Source organism: Anopheles maculipalpis, chromosome 3RL (genome assembly GCF_943734695.1).
Source record: "Anopheles maculipalpis chromosome 3RL, idAnoMacuDA_375_x, whole genome shotgun sequence".
In the NCBI taxonomy this organism is placed as follows: domain Eukaryota; kingdom Metazoa; phylum Arthropoda; class Insecta; order Diptera; family Culicidae; genus Anopheles; species Anopheles maculipalpis.
Window position 1 is genome coordinate 23729869 of NC_064872.1, and position 24378 is coordinate 23754246.

Consider the following 24378-nt stretch of genomic DNA (forward strand, 5'->3'; position numbering starts at 1 on the left):
ACAGAGCCGGTCAGCAGGCAGAAATAGCAACAGCGGCTCACACACCCAATACTCGACAGACAGCCCAGAACCAACAGATCTCCGTTCAGCTACTGGACTTTATCAAGCGTGTCCAACAGGCTTTGGAGTGCTGAAGGGACATTGCTGCGTAACTTGAACCTAATTGACTGGACCTTCCTTGTCTGTTGGGCGTCTCAGTTTATCATCATCATCCTATGTATCAGACTTTGGAGTTAGAAGACTCTTGAGCGGAAAATGTTTTGCCATGACAGCATACCATCGGCGAGACCAAAGCAGGGTTCACCAGATGTCTGCAAAAATAACTGTTCGTCTCCACACGCCAAGACCGGGGTTCAAAACCCAGCCGGATCGTTCCCCCGTAGCTAGGACTGACTATCCCACTTACATATGTGATATCAGTAAGTCTCGTAAGCTATTAGAAAGTCTGCATGACCTATCAAGGTCGTTAAGCTCGGAAGTTAACTTTGAACATTTATTATGAATTAATTGTAGAATAATCTTTGCATAGAATTGCCTCTAAATTACATAAATATGAAGTGATAAAAAACCCAAAAATATACAACTAAACATCAAAGGAGAGTAGACCATAAATAGTAGATCAATAACGTGTTTGTTTTAAAAATAATCGATTAAATTGTTTAATTTAAATAGACGGTTATTTTGTTAACTCGGTAAACCCTACAAGCTCTACCTCGTGCTCCAATGTAACAGTGCCGATACATACGGCAGATATTGGAATTTTATCGCACTTCGCTTGAACACATAGTGTGTCAAAGTAGACTAAAAAAAATTGAAAAATTTGAGTAAAAATAGCAGAAAAAAATCAAATTAACACACCATCTAATTCCTAACAAGCAGGCAAAGCAACTCGCGTCCACAAATGAGTTCCGGCTAATATTTGCACAAGGCCCTCGTAGTCGAGATCCTTGTCCTCGTCGTCCTCTTCTCGACCGGGACACATCGTTTTCCGGAAGCTCTCATCGTTTGCTTCCGTCAAACGATAAGCGATGAATCGGTCCGCACGCACACACATTGTCTATATCTAGGGACGGACTAGACGATAAAAAAACCTGTCATTCTATCGCCAAAAATCCAATACCCCTACTACCATCCCGGTGTTGCTGATGGCTCGCTACTGCTGCTACAAGTGTTAATAAATTCTTGTCCAAATATCAATAGATGAGTCCACCGAACGACGGCCATCAGGATCGGTAGAATCGATGTGTTTATCCACGACCACGGCTAAACGACGCGAACCGGCGTGGATTCGCAGGTAGACCAGATCCAGATAGGGAGCGCAAAAAAAAAGTGGGTCACACTCATCCGTACCGTAGAACGTATCCGCCTAAAGCGTTCAATCTAAAATATCCCCTCCTGCTCGCGTACCGACGAGCACCATCAGCTGACCAGCTGATCATAACGGATTATCTCGTCGCATCGTCAGCCGTTAAACGGTTTCGCAAACGGGTGTCGCAGGGATCAAACCACTTTTTCTTCGTGTCCGGATGCACGTACGTAAAACCCGGTACGGTACGTATGACACACGCAACGAAACACGACGAATGGCTTGGTCGAGTACGAGGACAGCGAGAAGAGAAAAAAAAACTCGGAACCGCTTGCGTTTGTATCCCCGGTAAAGCTAATCGTGAACAAACGCACCATAAACCAGCAATAAACTTCCCTTTTCTTGACGCACGTCCACGGGCAAGCAGCAGCAGCAGCAGCATCGTTGCACAGCCGGGCAGACTTGCAGCGGCAAGTAGTGTGGCGAGAATGTGGCGCAGACGAGAATGTGCAATGGAATGGAAACTGAAATAGGGCCTCGGCTTTTCCGCTTGCTTCACAGCACCGGTTCCAGCACATGCAAGAGCTTCGGAGACTATTACTGCATTCAGGTGATTCTGAATGCCCCCCGGCCCAGCCCTGCCATGTGGAAGCGCGCGTCCGGCAGTCAGAGCAAACAGTTTTGCTTCAGAAATTCTTCCCGCACCATTCACCGTACGGTACACGTACGTACACACCAAAACCAAACGATCGTAGAGCGATAATGATGATGATGATGTGGAGCAGACGGCCAACCAGAACCAGACAATCGAGTAGAGCAGTAGGTTCTAAGCGTTTTGCACAGCGTCGATGCAACAACGAGAGACAAACGCACCCGATACTATCAGCAGATCAATATTTGTTCGACTTGACTGCACCGCCCGGGTTCTAAAACGGGGCCAAGACTCTCGAGCCTGTGCCTGTGCTTTACGCTTTTGTCCCACCGGTTCACGATAATACCACGACGGCCGGTACAAAGCACGCAGTGCAGTGTTATTTGCATTCGCAAGCGGGAACAATTAGTAGCGGGACCTCCAGGACTCTCCACGTGTTGTCCCATTTTCGCTAACTTCAAACTAGAACGAAGGTAGAAGCGTACACAGCGCGTGCATAGACATCTGGTGTGGCATTACTTTCTTGCTCGTTCCTTTAATTGGGCAGACACGCTGCTCGCACACACCGGGAAAGGAACTAAAACGAATAGAATGCGCACTATTAAATATTTACATCACGTCCAGTCGGATCCGTTCCGTACCATCATCCCAAAACGATACATCAACAAAAACATACAAATCCTGGGAGTATTGGTTCGGTAATAAATCTTTCAGATGAGTTAATTTTCTGCCGCCGGACATCTCGTCGCCGAGTGAGCGCCGCAACTGCCACAAAAGGACACAAACTTTTCTTCCGGTATCTTGTGTTCGGTTAATAAGCTACCTCCGCCCACCGTTTCCTTATCCTGTTGTCCTACACGGCTCTCTTCTACCCTTGAGCCGAACCAGAAGCGCTGTCTGAAATAGCCAATCAGTAAAAAGAAGTACCAGCCAGGCGAGAGCAAATACAGAAATAATCCCCAGCGGCCATTTCTCCTACCAACGGGGGCAAGGGGATTTATATAAATCGATAGTGTAATTAATAACGCAGAAAAGAGCCGTAGGATGGACTGGGGGGTGGCAAACGCTCCCGAAGGACCTTGCATTTACTACGGTGCTGAAAATAAACGTTGGCGCTCTCGGGTCAAAGTCAAACTAGTATATACCCGGGGCTTACCTTCAATGACATTCCAATTTCGCTGATCCGATTTGCGCCCGATCTCCCGGACGGAGAAGCTGGGGTTTTTTTTTCTTCTTGTGTGTCGCTGCCGATTCAATTTTCAACGAACCGGAAAGAGAACGCGTCCACCAAACCTGACAAGCGGATGATGATTGAAGCTTCAGTTGGTCGCTCCACCGGGACACCGAGACGCTACACGTTGACTCCACCGAGCGGTGAAGATGTCTTGACTATCGTTGATTTCCGTTGCGCACACACAAACACGATCACTTTCTTTCGCGGGAAAACTTCAATGAAAACGATTCTTCTTGCGAACGCGACACGCTTCTAGTACCGGACTCGTTTCTCGTTAGCACTCGCGAAGATAATATTTAATTAAACACAAAAACACACACTTTTTTCCCCCCACTGTAGGACATTAAAAAGGCCCCATTAAAAGGGTATAAAGCGGTTGAACAGGAGCTTGCTTTTTATATTTCTTAAGATCACGCTACTTTTTGTTGCATAAGGAAACGTACACGCGAGCAAGATACTGCCCCACCGGAAACAGCAATTTAAAAACGACACAGAAGCTTAAGCTTTAACTATCGCAACGGTAATTATGGCAGCTACCCAAGGGATCTCCGACGCCCTGGTAGTACTCGCTCTGTACTTTTTGTACCCGTGAACAAGTGATCTATTTATTTCCCCCGTTTTCCCTATTCAAACTCGATTACGATTGCACTTGCCGATTACACATCTTCTGGTCGATTTCACGCAAATAACAGATCAAATGACAGCCCAGCTTTGCCTCACTTAATATCAAACCAGGCTACCAGGCCTTCTTTTTTGTACGCAATTCACTTCGCTGCTCGATTTGCACTCCGCATTCCGTCTATATGGTGGTGTATCCCTACAAAGAGAACAAGAGCAGAACAAGAAAATAAAATCAACATCAGATACATTGGTAGATGGCACGTAGCAGCAGTAGAGCACCCACATACTCGTTCTAGGTTGGTGATTTTCGAGACGCTGTGTGTGCAATCTATCCAGTGCCGGCCGGCACGGTACGGTGCTACGTTACATCACGCAAACGGGGATAGGAATATTGCAAAACTTTGGCTAAACTACAATTATATAAACTTTTGCCCACCTTCACCATGCGCCCATCTCCTATCGCATCATATCGTATATCTGTTTCACTGACGTGTGCCATCCCACGTACGGGTGGGAAAGCAGTCGTCGAGCTAAGGTTTGGTGCGAGTTGTTGTGCCAACGCCAACCCATCTCATGGCCCATGCTAGTGTGTATCGCTATCACCGGCAGACAGTACCGGCGCTGGCAGGAAACTTTTACATGCATGACATGGAAAAGCATTATGGGCTATAAATACAGCCAAATTTTCCTCGTAGTCGATTTTTTTCTTCCGATCCCTTCCAGAGCCGGTGCACAGTGATCCAGAGATTCAAGTCAAATAGGACGGATGTTATGAAACAATAGTAGCATTTATGTACTTCAGTAATTTATACCAGTAAAAGAAATTATAACCTCATTTGACGTTTTAAATGCAGATTTGAACATCCAGATGAAGTCATTGGTTGGAATTTTTTTATAGTATAGAGATAAACTTTTGTAACACTACCTTTACGGATGTTTCTAAAATAACTATCTTTAAGCGTTTACTTAAAACCCCATTTGATTCCAAATAAGTCTGAATCTGAATCCTAAGTCTGAGTGTGGGTATCAGCAAGCCTACTAAACCATTAGATGGCCAGCATAACCTCGGAGAACGTTAAGCCCAGAAGAAGTCAGAATTGAAATACCAAAATTTTAGGAAACTTTTCCTTTGCGATACAACATTTAGTCTTTGATATAAGCTTTGATTTTCGAAGATTTCGATAATAGCTTTCACCAGCATCAGAAGGCAGATATGACACACGATTTCAATTTATTCAATTTATATGGGTGTCGGAATCAAAATGACGATTACTTATTTTATTTCAATGTCAGAAATGACGCGCCTCTTAAACCAAGTGTTAATAGAATTCCCAAAAAAATCTTTTTATAGGAGGTCTTACAGGTGGAAATTGAAGCAGTTCTTCACCAGCCATTTCAGACTTACTTCACTTCATTTACCCGTAAATGGACGTACAGAAGAAAAAATCTGATTGGAAACAGAAATTCATCAATTAATACGTACGTAAAAATTATCAAACCGAAAAGATATATTAATTTAAACATAGAAAATTTAAACCTTATGTCCATAACAGACACATTGTGCGATCGGCATATAATGATATTTTGCTGTGAAGATGACTATCGAATAATTGCGAACAGCCTTCTGATCACCCATGTGCACACAAATGTTATTTTTTGTCTGAAATCAAACCAGCTTCCGCCAATCTTCCCTTCGACGGAATAACTTCCAAATCTAATAATAACAGTTAGTCAGGTTAACTTTTGTTAATTTGATTTAGAAAGAGATTTAATCAGGTTCTGCACGGTACGACTACGCAAACTTCATTTGTAATGCTTCCTTCTGCTTGTAATTGTAACACTTTGCGAAGATAAGTTACATATCCACTTGCGGCACTGATTGCCCATCTCTGTCCTTTCCAGCAAACACTTAAGAACCTACTCCCACAAGCTCTTAAACTGCAACCAGTCGGTGGGTATGGAAAACTTTCCACCACTCTTCTCCCGGTCCCCGCTTCTAAAAGCAACCATGAAATAGGTCAGAATTTTGTATTACGGTAATTCGCAACGTAAACGCCAAACTCCAAGCACGTGCACCTGACGCCACACGCCCGGCCCATCGGAACACATCATTCGCATGGCGTAGCGTATAATATGTCTGACAAGTCTGGGCGCCTGCCCTGCCACTACACCAAAAAGCGATGTTATTACAGCAAATGGTGAAAGTTTACGTCCTGTGTGTGCGCGCGCTCGCGCCAGGACACCAAAAGCAGTTTGCTCGCGTGCACTTCTCTTCTCGGTGTATATTGTTTTCGAATTTCCTAATTTGCATTCACACGAATCAGTGTTCTGAAGAAGCAGAAGAAGAAGAAGTGTTGCCAAGTTGCACATCAGTGGGTTTTTCGGGAAATTTGGTCCTTTTGGCAAAGGGAACTACCGGAAGTGCATGTACAACACACATCACCTTTATTCACCTCATGCAAAGGGACATTGCAAAACACCGTGAGTGAGTTTCTCGCTCTGTGGCAAGCTTTTCCGGACGTGACGCGAATGATTGAGTACCTCTCCTTCCCTCCACCAGCTTCCAGGGTGCCACAATTGCTACAGAAATCGTTTGCTGATATCACTTAGCTCTAACCGCTCTACTACACTCTTCCTAACACGGCGGCGTCACATACCGAAAACGGAGGCTACACCCAACTAGAACCCGACGGGTGTTGTCGGGTCGAGAGCTCATAAAAGCTCGACTCCTGGGCTCGTACGACAAGCTGTACCATCCGCTGCAGTGAGCCGAACTTTGAGCTGCGGCCCAATGCACTGCGGTTTGCAGTCGGAATGATGGCGGTATAATAGATTTGCATTTTCCACCGCTAACTTTTGCGACAAAGTTCTCCTTCGGAATGATATAACCTACAAAACCGTCTACCCTACGCCAACAGCGAGGTGTGGGACGATGGTGCAAATTTTAGCACCATTCAGCAGCACGCCCATCTACACAAAACGGGGAACAAATCAACCTTCAACTTCTGCTAAACCCTTCCCGCCCTGCCCATGTCTGCCGATACATCCGCCATACGTTTGGTGGCTGGCTGCGACCTAGTCAATGGCAAGCATGACATTCGAAGGCATTAACGGTGACTTAATAGCTGTTTGGGGTTCGGGTTTGGTATGTATGCCCATCTACGGAGTACCATCGGAGCTGTTGCTGTTGTTGTACGACCGTAACTTCAAAGTGCTAATTATTGATTCCATCCACCATCATATCGGCAGGCGGTGCCATCGAAACGGTGGCACATCATCCTTTTGCAACCCCCTTCGATACCCTTCCGTCCCAGACAGGCGGGTTTGTTGAATACTTTATCGATCCAACGGAAGAGTTGCAGCTAAGGAACACTTCTGCCGGGGTTTTCAACACTTGCTGCTAATGGACGCAACTCACTCCCTGTCGCTCTCTAAGTATCCGAGAGTGTTTGGAGTGATACCCACACCGCCGGGTTCGTTCCGTAGAAGCACCTGTTAAGGAGATAATCGTAGTCTATCAAATAATTTGTTTGCTAATAATTGTGCTCGATTATGACTAGTTTTGAAGTTTCTGCCAGACATCATCGGTTAGCGTGTGCTTCAAACACACGCACGACGGTGCTGGGTGGCCATTTAAATCGTGGTTGGCGAAAGTGTGCAATTTGAGGTTTGTAATGAAGACGGACAGGATGGCGCCATTTAAGGTTCTTAGGGTTTAGTAGCACAGTAAATTATTTACTCAATCCAGAAGTTATAATAGGGAACGATTATTTAAGGTATGTTTGATAGCGGCACAACGACACTTGAAACGACAAGGTTTATTCGATTAGTACCTTTCTGAAGGCTACTTACAGTAAACATCTAATAAGTAAGACAGTCCTTGTTCTTTTTAGTCACACCGTCCATTACCACATGTCTGCAGGAGTCAATAACAACGCGATCTTTGACCAAAGTTTCAACGTTGTTCTTAGGTAAGGAAACAATATATTCCCTAAGTGTAAGTCTTTGCGAGGATTTCAGGTTTGGGAGAAAATCCATCTTTGCTTTTGCCCCTACGGATGCCGGTCCCGCAACCCAGTAGCACTTTTCCGCTGCGTCAGAAGAATTAGGAGAAATCGTAATCGGTTGACCTTTGGTGCGCGGTTTTAAAACTTTTCCTGGCTAGTCAAGAACGCTTTGTACGCTCCAACCTTGGCAAAACTGATGACGCCCTTCGTCAGAACGCGTTGTCAGCGAAGACGCAGGTCCACTGGTAGACACTAATCCTGGTCGGCCCCGCAAAAAAGATCTGCGCGAGAATTCGTTCGCGTTCGATCGACCCACCAACGGCGGAGGATCCTTGCATCCGGGTTGTTCACATCAGCAAAACTAAGTTTTTCTAATGTTTATGAGGAAAATGTGGAAAAGCGTAGACTTTCAAAATCTCATCCCAAAGAGGAATTGCCACAGACAACATGCCAAAATACGATAATAAGTGCTACTTAGCATACTATGCCTTGGTTCAGTGGTCAGTCTAAATAAACCACAATTAAAATTGTACTGAAAAATATGTTAAAAGAAGATACACCAATACTTTACAAAAATACTTCTTCTTTGGCGCTACAAAGAGGAATTATTGACCTGCGATTATTATTGACTTCGTGGAAGGCAGTAGCGGATCTAATGCTGGACGGAGTAGGCGGACACCCAGGGCATCTGCGTAGTACAAGGGGTGTAGTAACATCGTCCCCGCGTTAGCAGCTTTACAGTAGTAGCTCCTCTCTCACCGGTCAGCACTTTTGATGTGGATATGACATGGTCCCCTACATTCATACCTCCCAGGGTCCCCAAAGACCTTGAACCGGCACTGCTGGAAGAGTATCTTACCCTTAGCTGATTATGGTTCCGTTCAATCATTTAATAGATTGCACAAAAACTAATTGAGGTTAGTGGACAGACCACGTGCTAACAGCCGACGAAGATCTTCTCCTTATTCGAGCGGATCACACTACAAGCCGCTCCAGAATACCGGCCGGCCATTTTGCTTGCTCACGGCACTGATTTTCAACAGGTTTATTGCTTCCAGAGAGACGTTCCAGATGAGTTCAAATTAACTAACATCGAAGTACAAGACAATCCTGGCACGGCTCCATGTAAATGATTATATATCATGTACATTATTTGCTTATCTAAAACAATAATAGTAAATCCTTTATGAAAAGCCACACACCACATTTTCCAAAAGGTATGAGTAGAGAAAAAGAAGGCAACACCTGTTGTACACTCATAAAAAAGAAAATTCATCATTGTTTTGCATCTTCCTCGTATCGATCGATTGATCTGCTTACCTTATGTTGATGATCTTCCGATACAGAATTTCCGCATGGAGCACAACAATCAACACACTTCATTTGCTAAATCAGATAACACAACAACAACAAAACACTGATCGTACACCACTAAGCACTGACAAAATTGGGGGAAAACACTGTAAAAACAATTATTTTTCACACTTTCAACGAAAACCACGCGCCATTTTCTTCATCCGTCACCGCGTCACTATCAGCACAGACTGCTTGAAGCCATTCTAATGACACCCGGCTTATCTCACACACCTACTCATACACACACACGACATACGACACACGGCATCACTCACATCAATCTCTTGCTCCCAACTAAACACACTCTGCAAATTAGAACAGGTTTCCCCTAGTAGGAATACGTCACACCGATACAACCAGGTAGCGAACGATCAATGGAAACCGATACTGATCATTGACGGTGTTTGTCTTTTAGGTTCCGAAACACGCAATCGCACACGCCGTTGGTTGAATTCTAATTTTATCACGTCACCACCACTTGGTGATCTTCCTCAATCCCAGATACAGCTGATCGATTCTTCCCCCGGTTCTAGAAACGCACGCACATCAAATGACGATTGATCGACCGGCCTAGATCGATCGGCCGTTTTTTGTCTCAAACCCCGGTACACATGCACCCACACTGACGCACACACTTGAGTCGCGCTCGCAGAACAACCGAGTGTGTGTAGTTATTTGCCGTACCACAGTGGTTCACAATTCGCACGAGACTAGCGAGCGCGTCCGGAGGATCGGAAATATAAACATCATTAAACCCAATTCAAGCCTGCACTACCAACACGCCGCGTCCAAACGGTAACTGTCAGTCGGTCGGAAAATCCACTACACCACTACCTCGCGCGCAAACACACATCGGCACGTATCCACCGGGTACGACCCGCTTGAAACGCACCACAACCCTAGACACGCGCGTATTGCCAGCGATCGTGCGCGCGAGACGAAGAGGTGAGTGCTGCGGGACCGGTACACGGCACGCGCTCACTTTCCACCTGTACGACCGCCTTTTCCGTGTAGCGAGCAGTGGCGGATGATGCACCCTGCCAAGCTGAGAGCTTTGCTGCAACGAACCCATCATCGGTTCCTTACCCTCAAGGCCAAGCCCTTCGCCCAAAGAGCGTGGTCGAATCACAGAAGCGCTGGAACGGATCACGCTTTGAAACGTTTCAATCCGTCCGACAGGAATCTGCCCGCTTCACACACAAGCACATCACATCCCACAGAGCCATCTTCAAAGTGTTAGATAACCACGGGAGGATGGAGAGTTGAATTACCCGATCCAGACTTTACATTCCGGACACCAAACCACAAACAAACCGGTGTCTATCGTCGGAATTTGCTCTCCAAAACAGGTAATCATCTCACCTAGTTTTTTAATAGTTGCAGTTCTGCTTTTAAAGTCTGTCTGTATAATACACACTCGTTCTTTGCCGATAGATTCAAACCGGCAAACCGGACGAAGCAAAAATGACCACTGCTGCTGAGATGGGTATGAAACGACGGAACACAAAGTTTACGGTCACACCGTGAGTGCGATGATAACGGGAGCTGCTGGTTCTGAACCCGTAATAGTATTTGAAGGTAAGATAAGAATTTCTCTTGCCTATTATTTGCAAAAAAAAAACACCCATGAAAGCAATAAAACGTTCCCGGCTGGGTGTTTATTGTGATAAGATGGTAGATACATCTGGTAGGTTAGGGTTTAATGTTAGATGTTTTGTTTCATTATTTGAGGTACAATAAGAAATTTTGGAGCTTTTGAAGTCCAGATCAATATTTCCGAACAAATAGATGGTAAATAGAATTGTTCAAAGATTTTGTTTTTTCAATACGAAAATCATGTGCCCTAGTAATTCTCCTAGCTACGTTTGTACATCCAACTATCAACAGACAAAATGTTCACGTTATATTTCGAATGGTTTGATAGTGCTATGATTTAGTCGCATCAATGAGCCACTATCTCTCGGAGGTAGAGATTGGAAGTAGTTTCAACTTTGGGCCCACATATCGTGACTTTATTCCAACCCTTTAAATTCCAACCCTTTAAATCTGTTAAAGGGGTTAGTGTTCGTTGAACAACTGGACTTCCCTCGATGCCAATAGCGCTTACGAAATCAGGACGAGACCGTCCACTATGGCCATTGCTATCTGTCGTTTAATACAATATAATGTACCGGAAAATGATGAGAAAAATGTAGAGCCTGGCTCATGGAGGATTAGGACATGCGTGAACACGGTAAAGGGAATACTAAAGAAGATCGACACTGATCTAAAAAATGTTCAGGCCCTCCACTTTAAGGCTATAGAGAATCACTCAGAATGAGTAGCTGACTCATAAGGATGATTCATTCAAAATATTGTTCAAAGTAGAGTCTCCCAAAAGCGACCAATACAATTGTATAAGTATATCTCTATCCGAGCCCCTTACACATATATCACAGCCCAAAAATATTTATGAACGAGACAGAAGAGCATCTGATCTGAGTGCATCAAAGGTCTCTTGAGAACCTGTTTGCTCCTTGGTTGGAGAAGAGGTCTTTATACGACTCGCACTTTGGATAATCCACTCCACTTCTAGGTCACGCCGACCACTTAATGGCTTACTAGAGTTGCTAATACCAAGTAGTTGGACATTAAGTCCTTACCTACCATGTGAAGATCGGCCCCAATTAAGCATCACCTATTATCAGACCATCGGGCCCCGCGGATGATCTCTACTAAACCCCACGATAAACTCACCATTAAGAGAACACCTTTTAAAACGAACAAGCTTTTGTAGGTCTCAAACGGAACATGTTTAAGTATACAATTCGACCTCCGGTTAAAAAAATATACTGACAAATTACACAAAGTTCAACGTAAAACATATCTAGGTTAATATCATTTGCATACCATCACGTACTACCCACGTGTGCGTACCGTATTTTCTGACACCCCATACGTCCAACAACCGCTGAGACTTTCTTCGAAACTCACTTTATCGATAATGCAAAGCCCGCAATCAGCTGTTAAAAATCTCACCGCCGACCAAACAGACAAAACTTTCGGTTGACTATTACCACCACCGGGCCACCGTAGAGCATTAAACTTTTCCTTTTGTTTTCCTAGCATTAAAACCATTGTCTGTGTGCCGCTTGCTTTCTGCGCACTCCCCCGTCGGAAGTGCATTACAATCCGACATTTAGGAGGTCATGTACACGCGAAAACATGGGGATACTGTTATCGGCATGTTGTGGTGGTTGCCAGCTATGTACAATCTCCGCGGCATGTGCGTGATTCAATTTGAATCGCCAGCATAGGAAACTTTCCCCTACAAGCGGCAGCGGGAGACCGCCGGGTCCGTTTGGGGCTTGGCCATCACACGAACCAGGTGCTTTAGAGTACACCTGTGTCCGGTTTCGTCATGGCGGTAGTAGCATGAATTATGAGACGGAGGCTTTGCGGTGTGTGTGTGTTTGTGTGTGCTAAAGCGTACGCCCGGGGGTCCATGGTCATGGTTAGTTTTTAATGCTCTTCCATTCCCACACCGCATCGTATTGGACGGACAGCTTTCCTACCAATAAAAGCATAATCAACAAAACGCTTTATCTTTGCATCCGAATCGATCGGTTGGGTGCGTGGAAATGGAAGAAAAACTAAACCATCCACCCCTCATAGGGCCATTTCCGACAGAAGAAGGACATGTCCGGACCGATGGGAAGAGTGTGGAATAAAGAACTTGGGGACGTAGGTGCGTAAAAAGCCCATCGTCATCGTTGTTCCATTCGTTCCGTTCGGTGACTGTCCTTTGGTTGGCGTGATTGGACCCTCACCCTTTCTGGTGCTCTACCGGCTTTTGTCGCTGTTTCTGACATTCGCTTTACGGGTACTTCCGGCAAGGGAAACGACCCCAAAACGGTTGGGTTCTCGAGATGTGTGTGCGTGCCATTAGAAGGGAAGATAAATGGACAGCCGCAACGAATCGGAACTCCACGTGCGTTTACGTAACGTCGATTGAACCATAGGGTGGCCGGTGTTACTCTTCTATTTATAGGCCTTATCGGTGGACCATTCTGGCAGGTTTCGTACCGAGGTGGCTAATGTGAAAAGTGAATATTCGTTAGTTGGTCCATTGTTTACGCCTACGGAAAAGGAACCACCATTACAATTTCAGCTTAAAGGAAAAGCTTTTCTTTTTGGCGTAGAAAAGCTCAAAACTCCACCAGCAGCACCAATAGACGAAGAATGTGGTATAATACCTTTAGATTCTTGCTGTTTGTACAATCCACCGGGCCCCGTGAGACATTTTCACAGTTTTACCTTGACACTCACAATATTTACATTCCGATGCAAAACACACGCGTCGTGAAGAACGAGTATTTCCCGGGATGAAGCTTTGATGCATCCTTTTGCCGGTGCTTTTCCGATCTTCCGACGACTTTCCACCTGTTCTAGGGGCGCACAAACGCAAAAGCTTTCGCATGACAACAATCGACGAACTGATTTGAACGCACATGGAAGGCCGGTAGAAAGGGTGAAATACGATCTGTTTACAGTTAAATTATTGAATTATATTGTGCAAAAATAAAAAAAAGTGTTAATTTTCCTCCCAAAACCACATTTTCCATGAAATTAAATCATTTTTGAAATAATTTTTAAAAATCAAGAAAGTTTTCCTCTTCCAAGATAATCGTTTGACAGTTGACAGACTGTCAAACGCGCGACACAGCTGTCAAACCGCTGTTCATGCACATTTTTCTTTTTCTCTTTCTTTCGCCACCATTTGTTAATACTTGTTGTCGGTTCAGAAAACCTCTGACTAAAAGTAAGAATTTTACGCATGTTAAATTGCATCCAGACGATGAAATTGTACGGCAATGGATAGCTAATTGATTCTTTCTTCCGTAGCAAACAAAAATGGAGAACGATGCTGGAGAGTTTGTCGATTTGTACTGCCCCCGCAAGTGGTAAGTTTCGCTGGCGAGCCTAGCTTGCGCGATACGCGAGATGGACACAGACACACCGCTTCGTCAACACGTGTCGGATGAATTTAGGGATAGCATGGATGGAACTCTTAGCTAGCTTTTGATCCGAATCGTTATCCTGCATCCATGATATTATGTGTTGATTGATTGTGCATTACCTAGCCCGATGGAATCGGAACGATGAGCGGATTTTGTTTACGCGCCTAACCTCACTTTCGTGCATTTATTCGTTCGCATATCCGCAGCTCGTCGAGCAACCGCATCATCCACGCCAAGGATCATGCCTCCATCCAGATTAACATCGTCGATGTAGACCCGGAAACTGGCCGCATGCTGGACACGTCCAAGGTGTACGCCATTTGCGGTGAGATCCGCCGTATGGGTGAATCGGACGATTGCATTGTTCGTCTGGCCAAGAAGGACGGTCTACTGTCTAAGTAAGTAAAACCGCTGTTAGACGAATCAGCATTCGTAGCATTCTAACATTGAGCTAAAATATATTAATTTGCTTCGTTGTTTTTTTTTCAGGAACTATTAAATACAGCTACTTTGTATTTGGTGGGACATGTGAATAAAATTCCGTAAACAACTATAATCTCTTGCCCGGTGTACGATGAGTTCAATCATTTCTTCTTATGAAAATGATGACAGTGGTGAAATTAATGTGTGAAGGCTTATCGAAGTGTTTCAATGAAAAAATACACTCCGAAGTCCTTTAGAATTAAATCAATACAAAGATTAATGGCTCCATAATAGTCCCGCCAGTTAGTTACCTATCAGGTGTTTTCGAAGGAGATTTTAATGATAATTAAGGAGAAAATCACTTGAGATTGTGTCATTAATCAAAAAAGCCTTTTTGGAGTTTTGAGGCGAATATTTTTCATGCGCTAATAATCAACAAAACTTTCCAATTGTCCTAATTACATTCTCACTGCAATACGTTATTTACGCTTAATTTTGTGCACGTACTTGCACATGTGTGCGTGTGTTATGATTTTATCGGGATATGAATATTATAATTAACAAGACATATCGCAATTTACCACATTCGGTAGTATTTTTCAAACTTCATAGAAATTATAATATTTTTGTGTAAAATGTTACACTTTTCTGCATTATTTTAAATACCGCTTCGGTTGCTATTCGCCAATACGAATTGTGTGTTGATCAACACACCATACAGCAGGCAGTGACAAAGAATGACAGCTAGCACACGCACACTACGACAAGCTCCCAACAAATTAACCCTTAAAGCTGCATCGAATGCAATCTTCGCAATACACAATCGTTATTTTACCTCGCGTTTTACCCCGTGTTACCCGCGGATGTGCACGTTCCGTTGCATGTGTGCGTGTCATCTCGTAATGATCTTTGGGTAAAAAGAATGTGAAAAAGAATAAATGTACGCATTCATAAAAGTGTGATTGACGCGCTGTACGTACATTCTCATCTCGCGGTTAACACGGTGTGACGCAGAAAAGAAAAAAAATAAACGCCTTTAACGAGGGAAAAGCAAAACGGCGGGTTGAACGTGGTGTAAATATATTGAAAAGATATATATTCCACTGGCTAAAAGCGATGGCAACTTCTGCGTCCGTAATAGTGCTAGACTCGGATACGGATGATGATGGGGTGAGCAAAATGTCAACATTTTAATCGGTGGTGCAGTTTTTTTTTTTCTGCTCGCTACGGATGAGAAATATGACGGCGGGCGGGAAAGAAATAAAAAAAATCATTTTGAGCGCGCCTACTAAGTGACAGCAGTAGCCAGTAGTAGTGAGCACGGTGCACGGCGTGTAATTAAGGGATATTTGTTTTTAATTTTAGGTGGTAATAGAAAGTCCCTCCAATCGTAGAGGAAGCAAGCGCAAGGGATCACCATCACCCCCAAACACATCACATACCGAAATACAGCAGAATGGGACGAGTGGCAGCAGTAACAGTAACACTAGGACATCTGTTTCCGGCGGTGGTGGTGCACATGATCCACAACGGAAACGCATCAAACCGATTACGATCACTACGGATCTGTCGGATAAGCGATGGTCTTCCGATGGTACAACACCACCACATAATAACAACAATAATCATACGATTACGGGCAACGAAAACTTCGCACCAATCACCTACTCAGAAGATTGGGAGCAGGAAATAAAGCAATATCAGCTGAAACTTGCCGCCGGTGGAGAAAAGCAGAACCGTACCTTACCGGCAGCAACAGCGACCGTTACCAGCTGTCGAAGCAGCAACACTACCACCACAAATGATGATTCAGACCCAAACAACAGTAGCAATCGGGGCACACCCGGCTCGGTGGATAAAAGTTCGGCGGAAACACAACCCACCACTAAGGAGCAAAGGAAGGTGGTCGGTCGTAATACAACGAAAGGTACCACTGCGATAGAGAAGAATGCAATTGGAAAAGAGTTCCAGGAGCTGCTGGACGCTTGCCGCAAAGCGGACAGTTCGGACGATATGGAGCGACTTATCAACAGAAAGCTTATCCGCTACTACGAAATCGTTCATCCGGACTACGTCAAATCGAAAAGCTTCAAAAAAGCGGTCGCTGCCGCAACGGCCGGTATACGTGCCCAACCGCACCTGGTGTTCCTGAAGCTAGTCAACATTGTGGAGGAACTAAAGGCGAGAAAAAAATCCCGATCGGTCGCACCACCCACCGTAGAGTTAGAAGTCGAGCAGGACAACAATCCGGCCACCACTTGCGGTCGGCCTTCGCTTGCCGAGGAAGACTTTTCGACCGGAAACTCGAAAAAAGATCAACAAATCAGACAGCTAAATTATGCGCTGTACGTACTGAACAAACGCATCCGCCAGATGGAAGAGGCCGAGGTAGACTTTAACCAAGAAACTAACTCCACCTACGTACAAGGCGAACGGTTGAAAAAGCATGCGACTAAAATTTATGAAAAGCTTTGCGATATAACCGGCGAAAGTAAGCATGCGCATCGTTTACTAAGGGAACCGATCAACTTCCAGGGGTCGCAGTATCGGGAATTTAATCACACGCTGTCACAGTTTATTAACCGGACCAATATTTTTCCCAACTTTCGGGAAGTTTTGCGATGTCTGGAGTACTGCAATACACGGCACGGTTATGGGTTGCGATCGGAACGGATGAATCGGATCGCACACGATGCGTTCATTAAGGTGGGCAAACAGTTGCAGAAGCGACGGAAAACGGATCTGTACGAAACGGTGATGTATCATACCGGGGACGAGAAGGATCCGGCCACGATCGATCCGAAGTTGCGCGAGAAGCTGGAGGAGAATGGGAAACATTACAGCAAAGTTAACAGCATCATTGACAAGTGAGTACAAGAACAAATTTAATAGGGTTTTCTGAGGACATAATTGATCAGTTCCTTGAGAGATCGCTCTTTAGCTGAATTGATTCAGCAGTGCAAACAGGTGTGTTTGCTATCGTAGTAGCCACAGTTTTTTTTAACTGTGAGAAATGGCATGCCTAGATCTCTTGAGGTTGTACAGGCAAAGTATAGTAGAAGAAGAAATTTTATTCTACCTACCTTTTTGAAATATAAGAGTGCGCTCAGAGTCCTCAGTTTATTGATGTGAAGGCTACTGGTAGCCCTCAAGATCACTACCCAACATTGGACGTATATATCTTAGACGATAGGTCTTAAGACGTCTGACATTTCAGTTTTACGGTTGTTACCAACAGATACATTGAGGACCTACTCGAAGTGACGACCCAACGAGCGGTCAATTACTTTTTCTAAAGATTTTCAAATGGTTGTTACAGTCTTCTGAATCTCATGGTACTGATGGTTGCTACGGTGACCTCAGTGGCTACCATAGCAAACGTACAACGTTGTACAACCTCGAAAAGAGGACATTCAAACAAGTTGTGTGTCTACGTAAATCTAGCTTCAGGACATCGAGCGTATTGTGACTCTCTGATGAGTTTTAAATCCGCTGGCGGCTATAGCGGACCTGATAAGCTGCTCACGTTGCACGTTGCGTCTACATATCAGAAATGAGCTTTCGAGTCTAAAAACCATCAACAATAAAGTATTTTAAATTGCTCTTATGGTGTATAAGCCACAACCAGAATTATGGCACGGAACATAACATCTAGCATCCTCTTAAATGCGAAGATGCAGCGGTATCAACTGTTTGTCTGAAACCAGACTATGCCGATATCTGAATTATATTTATTTATAATATTTACATCCTAAAAAACTCATAAATGCTCATTTCTTTAACAAAACAAACAATTTATCTTTTAGATATGCTGAGAAAGAGTTGTGTAAACGCGAGGAACTCCAAGACAAGAAGGAAAAAAGTGCTACATCCGTAAAACAAAGTAACGAAACAAAGCCATCCAGTAGTAAAGAAGGGAGTGCTACAGCTACGAGTACGGACACCGGTCCCAATGGAGGAACGCATGATGCAGTGCTACAACTTAGCGATGATGACGACGAGGATGACGACGACGAGACCGATGATGAAGATGAGGAAGAGGACGATGCTGAATCTACCACGAAGGAAAACGTACGGCCGGACTCGTTCGAGGACATTATCATATCCGATGACGATGAACTGATCATACTCGACTCGTAGCATACATCGAACAGGTTCGTTTTTTCCTAGTTTTGTTTCCCGTATGCTTGACAGAGCTATTAAAGCAAGGGACTTTGAGTTCCCTCCTATCTGAGACGCAGCCCGGGATTCCTGTTTTCGCAATCTAACGCGCTGTATCAGCGCACAAAGGCAAGGCAAGAACGGGAATGGCCAGATTGGTGTGATACAAGTTAACGATTAAGTTCATTTCATCTGATCTCGTGTTCGGGGGCAGATACATTTGTCAAGCGACTGAATTACCGAAAGCTTTTGTCCAAATCGTGTAGCGTAACGTGTGTGCGTGCGTGCGTATGTGTGTGTATATACAGCTGTAGTAGCAAGAGAGAAGAAACCATTGGTATTGTAAATTTCTGGAGCTGGTGCGACGGGTGCCATTCTGTGTCGACATGTGGGTGGGAGATCGAAACGAAGCGGAATAAAAATTCTTGTATTCGAAAATATTTTTCAACCTACACATAAACAAGGGTGTGTTGTGAAAAAGATGATGGCATATACTACTTATGAAAGATCCGGGAAAAAAGACATTAACGCTTGGTGGTGAGTATACAAAAAAAGACCCTTTTATTGTAACTAACAAAAAAGGCTACTTTGATTTAATTAACTTTCGCTCCCTAAACTGTATTCTGCTCCCTAGCAACCGCATCCATGATGGCGCTTGTGATGGTATAATCTGAGGAGGCAAGCTGTTCCACTATATCAAAGTGATCCAGATTTGGCAATACGTTCAAATCACAGCTCAGCCCAAACGACTGTAACCGTTCACACATCCGCGTCGACATTTCGCGAAACACATCGCTATCGTGCTGTGCAACGTACGTGTGAAACTTTATCGCACCCTGTTCCGCTATCGATCGCAGATGTTCGTAATTAGCGAGCAAGGGCGACAGTCGCTTAGCATTCTCATCGTTTATCCCGAGCAGATTGTCCTTGTTGACGCTTTTCGTGTACCGTAGTTCTTGCACATTGTACACGCCCGAGATCAGGTATACATCCTTCAGAAGGTTAAGTTCTTCGCCGACCGCATTTTGAAACAGCTGGTCCAGCATAGTAAGGATCAGGTGAGCTCCTGCCGAATGTCCCGCAATTGAAACGTGCCTTTAAGATTAACAATTATTAGTTGGATATGGATTCGGTGTAATGGTATATAGCCAAGCAATCAATAACTCACTGTACACCATTCTCAGTGGCATAGTTCAACACAAACTCGCCCGCCACCTTAATCTGGCGCACCAACTCCTCCAGTGTCACTTCCGGACATAGCTCGTACCCAACGATCATCACCCGCACACCGCGGTCGACGAGCGGTTTGGCCGGATAGGCCGATGTTTCTTTCTCCAGCATCTGCCAGTACCCGCCGTGAATGTACACGAACAATGGTGCATCCTTTAGAAGATTTTCACCATAGATGTCCACCTTATCCCGATCACCACTACCATACGCTACATCCAGCATCGTTTCTAGAAGCTGTTTGTTCTTGTCGCTTTCTGTACCAAAAAAAAACCCAAAAGATGAACGTCGGAGAATAATCTCGAATTCATAATCGGATGGCGGAACCATTTTTTCACCCGGTTGCCATTGCTTAACATACCATCTTTTACAAACTTCACATGATTGTCAATCACTTCTGCCGGTGTTGCAAAACGAACGCTCCAAGCGGACGGTGAATATTGCTTCTCCCAAACCGCTAGCGTACTTTCCGAAGGTGGTCCCTGGCTGTCGTCCATATTTGCCGTGCAACTAAACTTCCCGGTACGAAAGCGTACGTACTTGGCGAGTTTGGCTAACCAAAGCGCAACGTGTGGCGGTGTATTAACAGCATCAGCTACTGCTGCAGCAACCGTCAATCGCGACTGGTAATGATTAGTGACAAGAGCAAAGCACACGACAAATACCGCCCAACAACCGATGACCGATCTGCGATGCGTTATCAGTTGACCACTGCCGCCGGTCGAGCTAATGATTTGTTTAGCCATGTTTTGGAGAGTGTTTGATTTTGTCGTTCGTTGTGTTCTCCCTCTCCTTTCTTCGCTTTCTACTTCGGTCCTGTGTCCTTCACAGGTATTTTGTTTCGTTACAGTTTGGACTGCTCGTACGGGTAAACAGATCGTATTACTTCAGTTTTTGATGACTCAACAAAGCTAGGAAAGGAAACCTTACGTGCACTTTCTCAGGCTCAATCTTACACACGCCGGTGACGACAATCGGCAACTACGTGTACAGACGAATGATTTCCACCGACTGAAAAGCAGTTATTACATTGGATAGTGATGTTCGGGGTTAGATCTATACTCTTATTGTAGTATTGTTATCAAAGTTAAGAGCAGTGATAACCGCTATCTTAAGTATCCTAGTTAACGATTGAGTATTTAAATGACAAAAGTTTGACTGATTACTGGGGGAGTTTCGAGTGGTATATGTGACTCAAATTTATGCTTTTACTACACATCATCACTCTGAGCAAATTTGAATTCCGTTTTTTTTTTTTCGTAGGACCCATCCTTATCTTGAGAACAGTTAGGAGATGGTGCTTTTGTCATTTACAAAGTCCAAGGATGCAAATTTTAAGGAAAAGGCATTGGAATTGAAATTCGGTACCCAGAACCGGACTTGAGAAAGCATAGGCACATGTGCAGCATGTATCAGTTTTCTCGTAGCACGTGCGTGTGATAAGGAACAAACGTGCCGATATTTTGACATATGGTGTAAAGCCCGCCAATTCTTTATCATGCACGTTCATCAGTATTTCACCTTCTTTTCTCTAAATGTGATTGCAAAGTCGGAGATATCAGTTGTAATACAATTTTCTCTGGTTTTGTATTGATTTATACTTTATTTTCCAAAAATTAAAAATTGAGATACATGTAAGGGACCTCTTTAAATTTATGCAAAATGAACGTTCCTAAATAAAGATTTAATTTTCAAGACAATTTTAAATACTGAAGAAACTGCATGATTTAAAATGCAACAAAAGGAATAGAAAATTTACAAACAGACAACCCCTATTTAAGGGATGAATGTTACAACACCCTTGCCAATCATCTGTTTGTTTGATATCACCAACACATCTACCCTTTGTTTACAACCCTCATACAATAACAATGCACCCAATTTCAAGTCGGCTTGAAACAATCTTCCACGTGCGTTGAGCTTTGCATTTTGTATGGCAACTTATCATCCCCAACTCTGGTTGAAATCTAAAACCTTGCACTGCAAACATTGCCTTACGCATACACACATCTCTACATATGTCTGTCATTCAATGTTCCACAACGCGATGTAATAAGTTGTGTATGAATGAAATATGTGTCGCCCGTAGTGTCGTAACATGTCCATGCTTTCATCATCTGGACAATGCGGAAGCGTGCCGAGATAAGGAAGGTAGTACCAGTCGGCCACATCTAGTGTTTCAGCAGGCACATAATTGCCTATTCATCCGCAATCAGGTGACAACTTCTCCGGCGCGCTTTACACCAGTCTTACGCACTTGTGGCAAACGTTCACTTCCCGGCGATGGCCAAAGTCAGCGGTACAGCTATAGTGAAGTCCTTGTTCGCGTCCTTGCTAAACGGGGAAAGCAGCTTCGTGCCACGGATTGCAATCTCAGGTGTTCGCCACTCACACCACAAAGCGCACGATCTGGTAGAGGAACACGATCGTCAGCATGACGTAAGTAGAAGTCGGTGAGAGCAAAGTTCAACAGTTTCCCAAATTAATCCAAAAACTTAATGTCTTTCTCAGGTAGAAGAGGTACGCATTCCTGTTCCGTACGGTGAGATTGCCGGTAAATGGTGGGGACCGCGCAATGTACGCCCCATCGTTGCACTTCACGGTTGGCAGGATAATGCGGGTACGTTCGACCGATTAATACCGTTACTGCCGAAGCATATGAGCTTCCTAGCGCTGGATTTACCGGGCCATGGCCTATCGTCACGCATTCCGGATGGTATGACGTACCACTCGCTCGACAACACGTTCGTATTGTTTCACGTTATGCGCGAGTATCGCTGGAAGAAGCTATCCCTTATGGGACACTCGATGGGTTCCATCTTGTGCTTCCTGTTTGCGGCCACCTTTCCCGCAAAGGTAGACCTGTACATTGGAATCGATGCGCTCAAACCACACATTGCCGATGCGGACAAGTTTCCCGGTCGGTTGGAGAAACGACTTCCACAGGCACTGCTAGCCGATGCAAGGAATCGTGAAAAATCCGAACCACCATCCTACCCGTACGAGCAGCTCATCGAACGTCTCCATCTCGGCACGAACAAATCCGTTACCCGTGAGGCAGCACCGTTTCTGCTCCATAGAAACACACGCAAATCGACACTGCATCCCGATCAGTACTACTTCACACGGGATAGCCGGCTAAAGCACAGCATAGGCCTAGGATGGGATCAGGCTATTAACTTAGAATTTGCAAAAAGGATCGTATTACCATATCTGTTCATCAAGGCGAAACACTCGCCGTACTATGAAGATAAGAAATATTTCAATGAATGTGTCGATGTGATAAAGCAACACAATCCACAGTTTGAGCTAGAGTTTGTGGACAGCACGCATCATCTGCATCTGACCGAACCGGAAAAGGTGGCACCGATTATTAATCCATTTTTGGAAAAGCACTGGAAGGAGGAAAGGATTCAATAGAGGGGCAACAGAAAGTGCAGCTGCAAGGGTACAAGAATTTATTTATCAATTTAGCGAATAAAAAGACGCATCAGGAAGGCAGAGCACAAGGCTTTTACACTACCTCTACAGAAAACAAAAAATACGGGAATTGTGTTCAATTGTGGCTAAAATAAAATAAACATCCATCTACTGTATTTGTTGGACTATCTGAGACTGAACTGTGGGCCATCTTCTATACAAAGAGCAAGATTGGGATGCACGGTGATGACATAGCAGTACATACAAGGAGTAGGTGGTTCGAGGTTTTCCTATGCAGCAAACTCCGGTCTCCTGTCAGGACGACTGGGACTGTATAGAATATTTATAGTCTCACCTGCCACGTGAAGACGGCAGGCCTGAGGACCAAATTCCATCCGTACCATACTCTGATACTGTGAGGACTGACTGACTACCCAACTACGTGGTATCAAAAAAAAATTGTAAGCCTTGCGATGACCTAGTAGGTCGTTAGGCCAATAAGAAGGAGACTCAAATACGCCTCTAAGATATGAACTCTCGTGAACAACGACACTGACTATTAGCTTCAAGCTCCGGGGGGCAGCCCGGAGGTGTAGGCGACTTGACTATCCAACTACAAGGTATCTGAAGTCTAGTAAGCCATTCGATGGCCGGCGTGACCTTAGAGGTCGTTAACCAAGAAGAAGAAGAAGAAGGAAAATGTCTGGATGTACTATGTGATTCGTATATCTAGAAATGGATTAGACACGGCAGGTTTCGGTACTATCCAATGCTATCCATATTATAATACAACAAGGCTTATCAGGTTTTTAAAAGACATCCACATGGACCTAAGAGGAAACGGTGTTAGGCTATGATTCAGATTAAGAAATGGCTTTAGTTGGTTCCTCAGATTAGCAGTTGATGGCGCTACGCCCTGAACTGAGCGGTATCGAGAACATCTGTAGCAGCTCTAGGCCACGGTGTCTAGC

The 24378-nt window shown here is 44.5% G+C and overlaps 5 protein-coding genes across 6 annotated transcripts in view; 3 read left to right on the plus strand and 2 right to left on the minus strand.

The window, feature by feature from the left end:
- The window catches only part of LOC126565027 (ankyrin repeat domain-containing protein 29), a 230678-nt gene extending 227528 nt beyond the window's left edge, over positions 1-3150 (minus strand). Inside the window, exon 1 of the mRNA XM_050222167.1 lies at positions 3115-3150. Coding sequence (XP_050078124.1) covers positions 3115-3126 — 12 coding nt within the window. The 5' untranslated portion in view covers positions 3127-3150. The remainder of the gene's footprint in view (positions 1-3114) is intronic.
- Positions 1-24378, plus strand: part of LOC126564321 (daxx-like protein) — an 87728-nt gene that overhangs the window by 20410 nt on the left and 42940 nt on the right. The window contains exons 2-4 of the mRNA XM_050221324.1: positions 15714-15769; positions 15965-17466; positions 18406-18773. Of these exons, the coding sequence (XP_050077281.1) occupies positions 15716-15769; positions 15965-17466; positions 18406-18739 (1890 nt within the window). The 5' untranslated portion in view covers positions 15714-15715 and the 3' untranslated portion in view covers positions 18740-18773. The remainder of the gene's footprint in view (positions 1-15713; positions 15770-15964; positions 17467-18405; positions 18774-24378) is intronic.
- On the plus strand, positions 13875-14732 carry LOC126565709 (40S ribosomal protein S21). 2 transcript variants are annotated; one of them, XM_050222913.1, is made up of 4 exons: positions 13875-13977; positions 14061-14119; positions 14383-14574; positions 14666-14732. In XM_050222913.1, the coding sequence occupies exons 2-4, from the start codon at positions 14070-14072 to the stop codon at positions 14673-14675; spliced, it is 252 nt and encodes an 83-aa protein (XP_050078870.1). In that variant the 5' UTR covers positions 13875-13977; positions 14061-14069; the 3' UTR covers positions 14676-14732. The 2 variants fall into 2 exon arrangements, with proteins under 2 accessions (XP_050078870.1, XP_050078871.1); XM_050222914.1 differs by lacking the exon at positions 13875-13977 and having other exon boundaries at positions 14042-14119.
- On the minus strand, positions 19372-20733 carry LOC126560485 (kynurenine formamidase). Its single transcript, XM_050216444.1, has 3 exons — positions 20349-20733; positions 19929-20244; positions 19372-19855 (listed from the first exon to the last, which is right to left on the minus strand). The coding sequence occupies exons 1-3, from the start codon at positions 20731-20733 to the stop codon at positions 19372-19374; spliced, it is 1185 nt and encodes a 394-aa protein (XP_050072401.1).
- Positions 22271-23408, plus strand: LOC126564936 (probable serine hydrolase). Its single transcript, XM_050222063.1, has 2 exons — positions 22271-22426; positions 22499-23408. The coding sequence occupies exons 1-2, from the start codon at positions 22271-22273 to the stop codon at positions 23405-23407; spliced, it is 1065 nt and encodes a 354-aa protein (XP_050078020.1). The 3' UTR covers position 23408.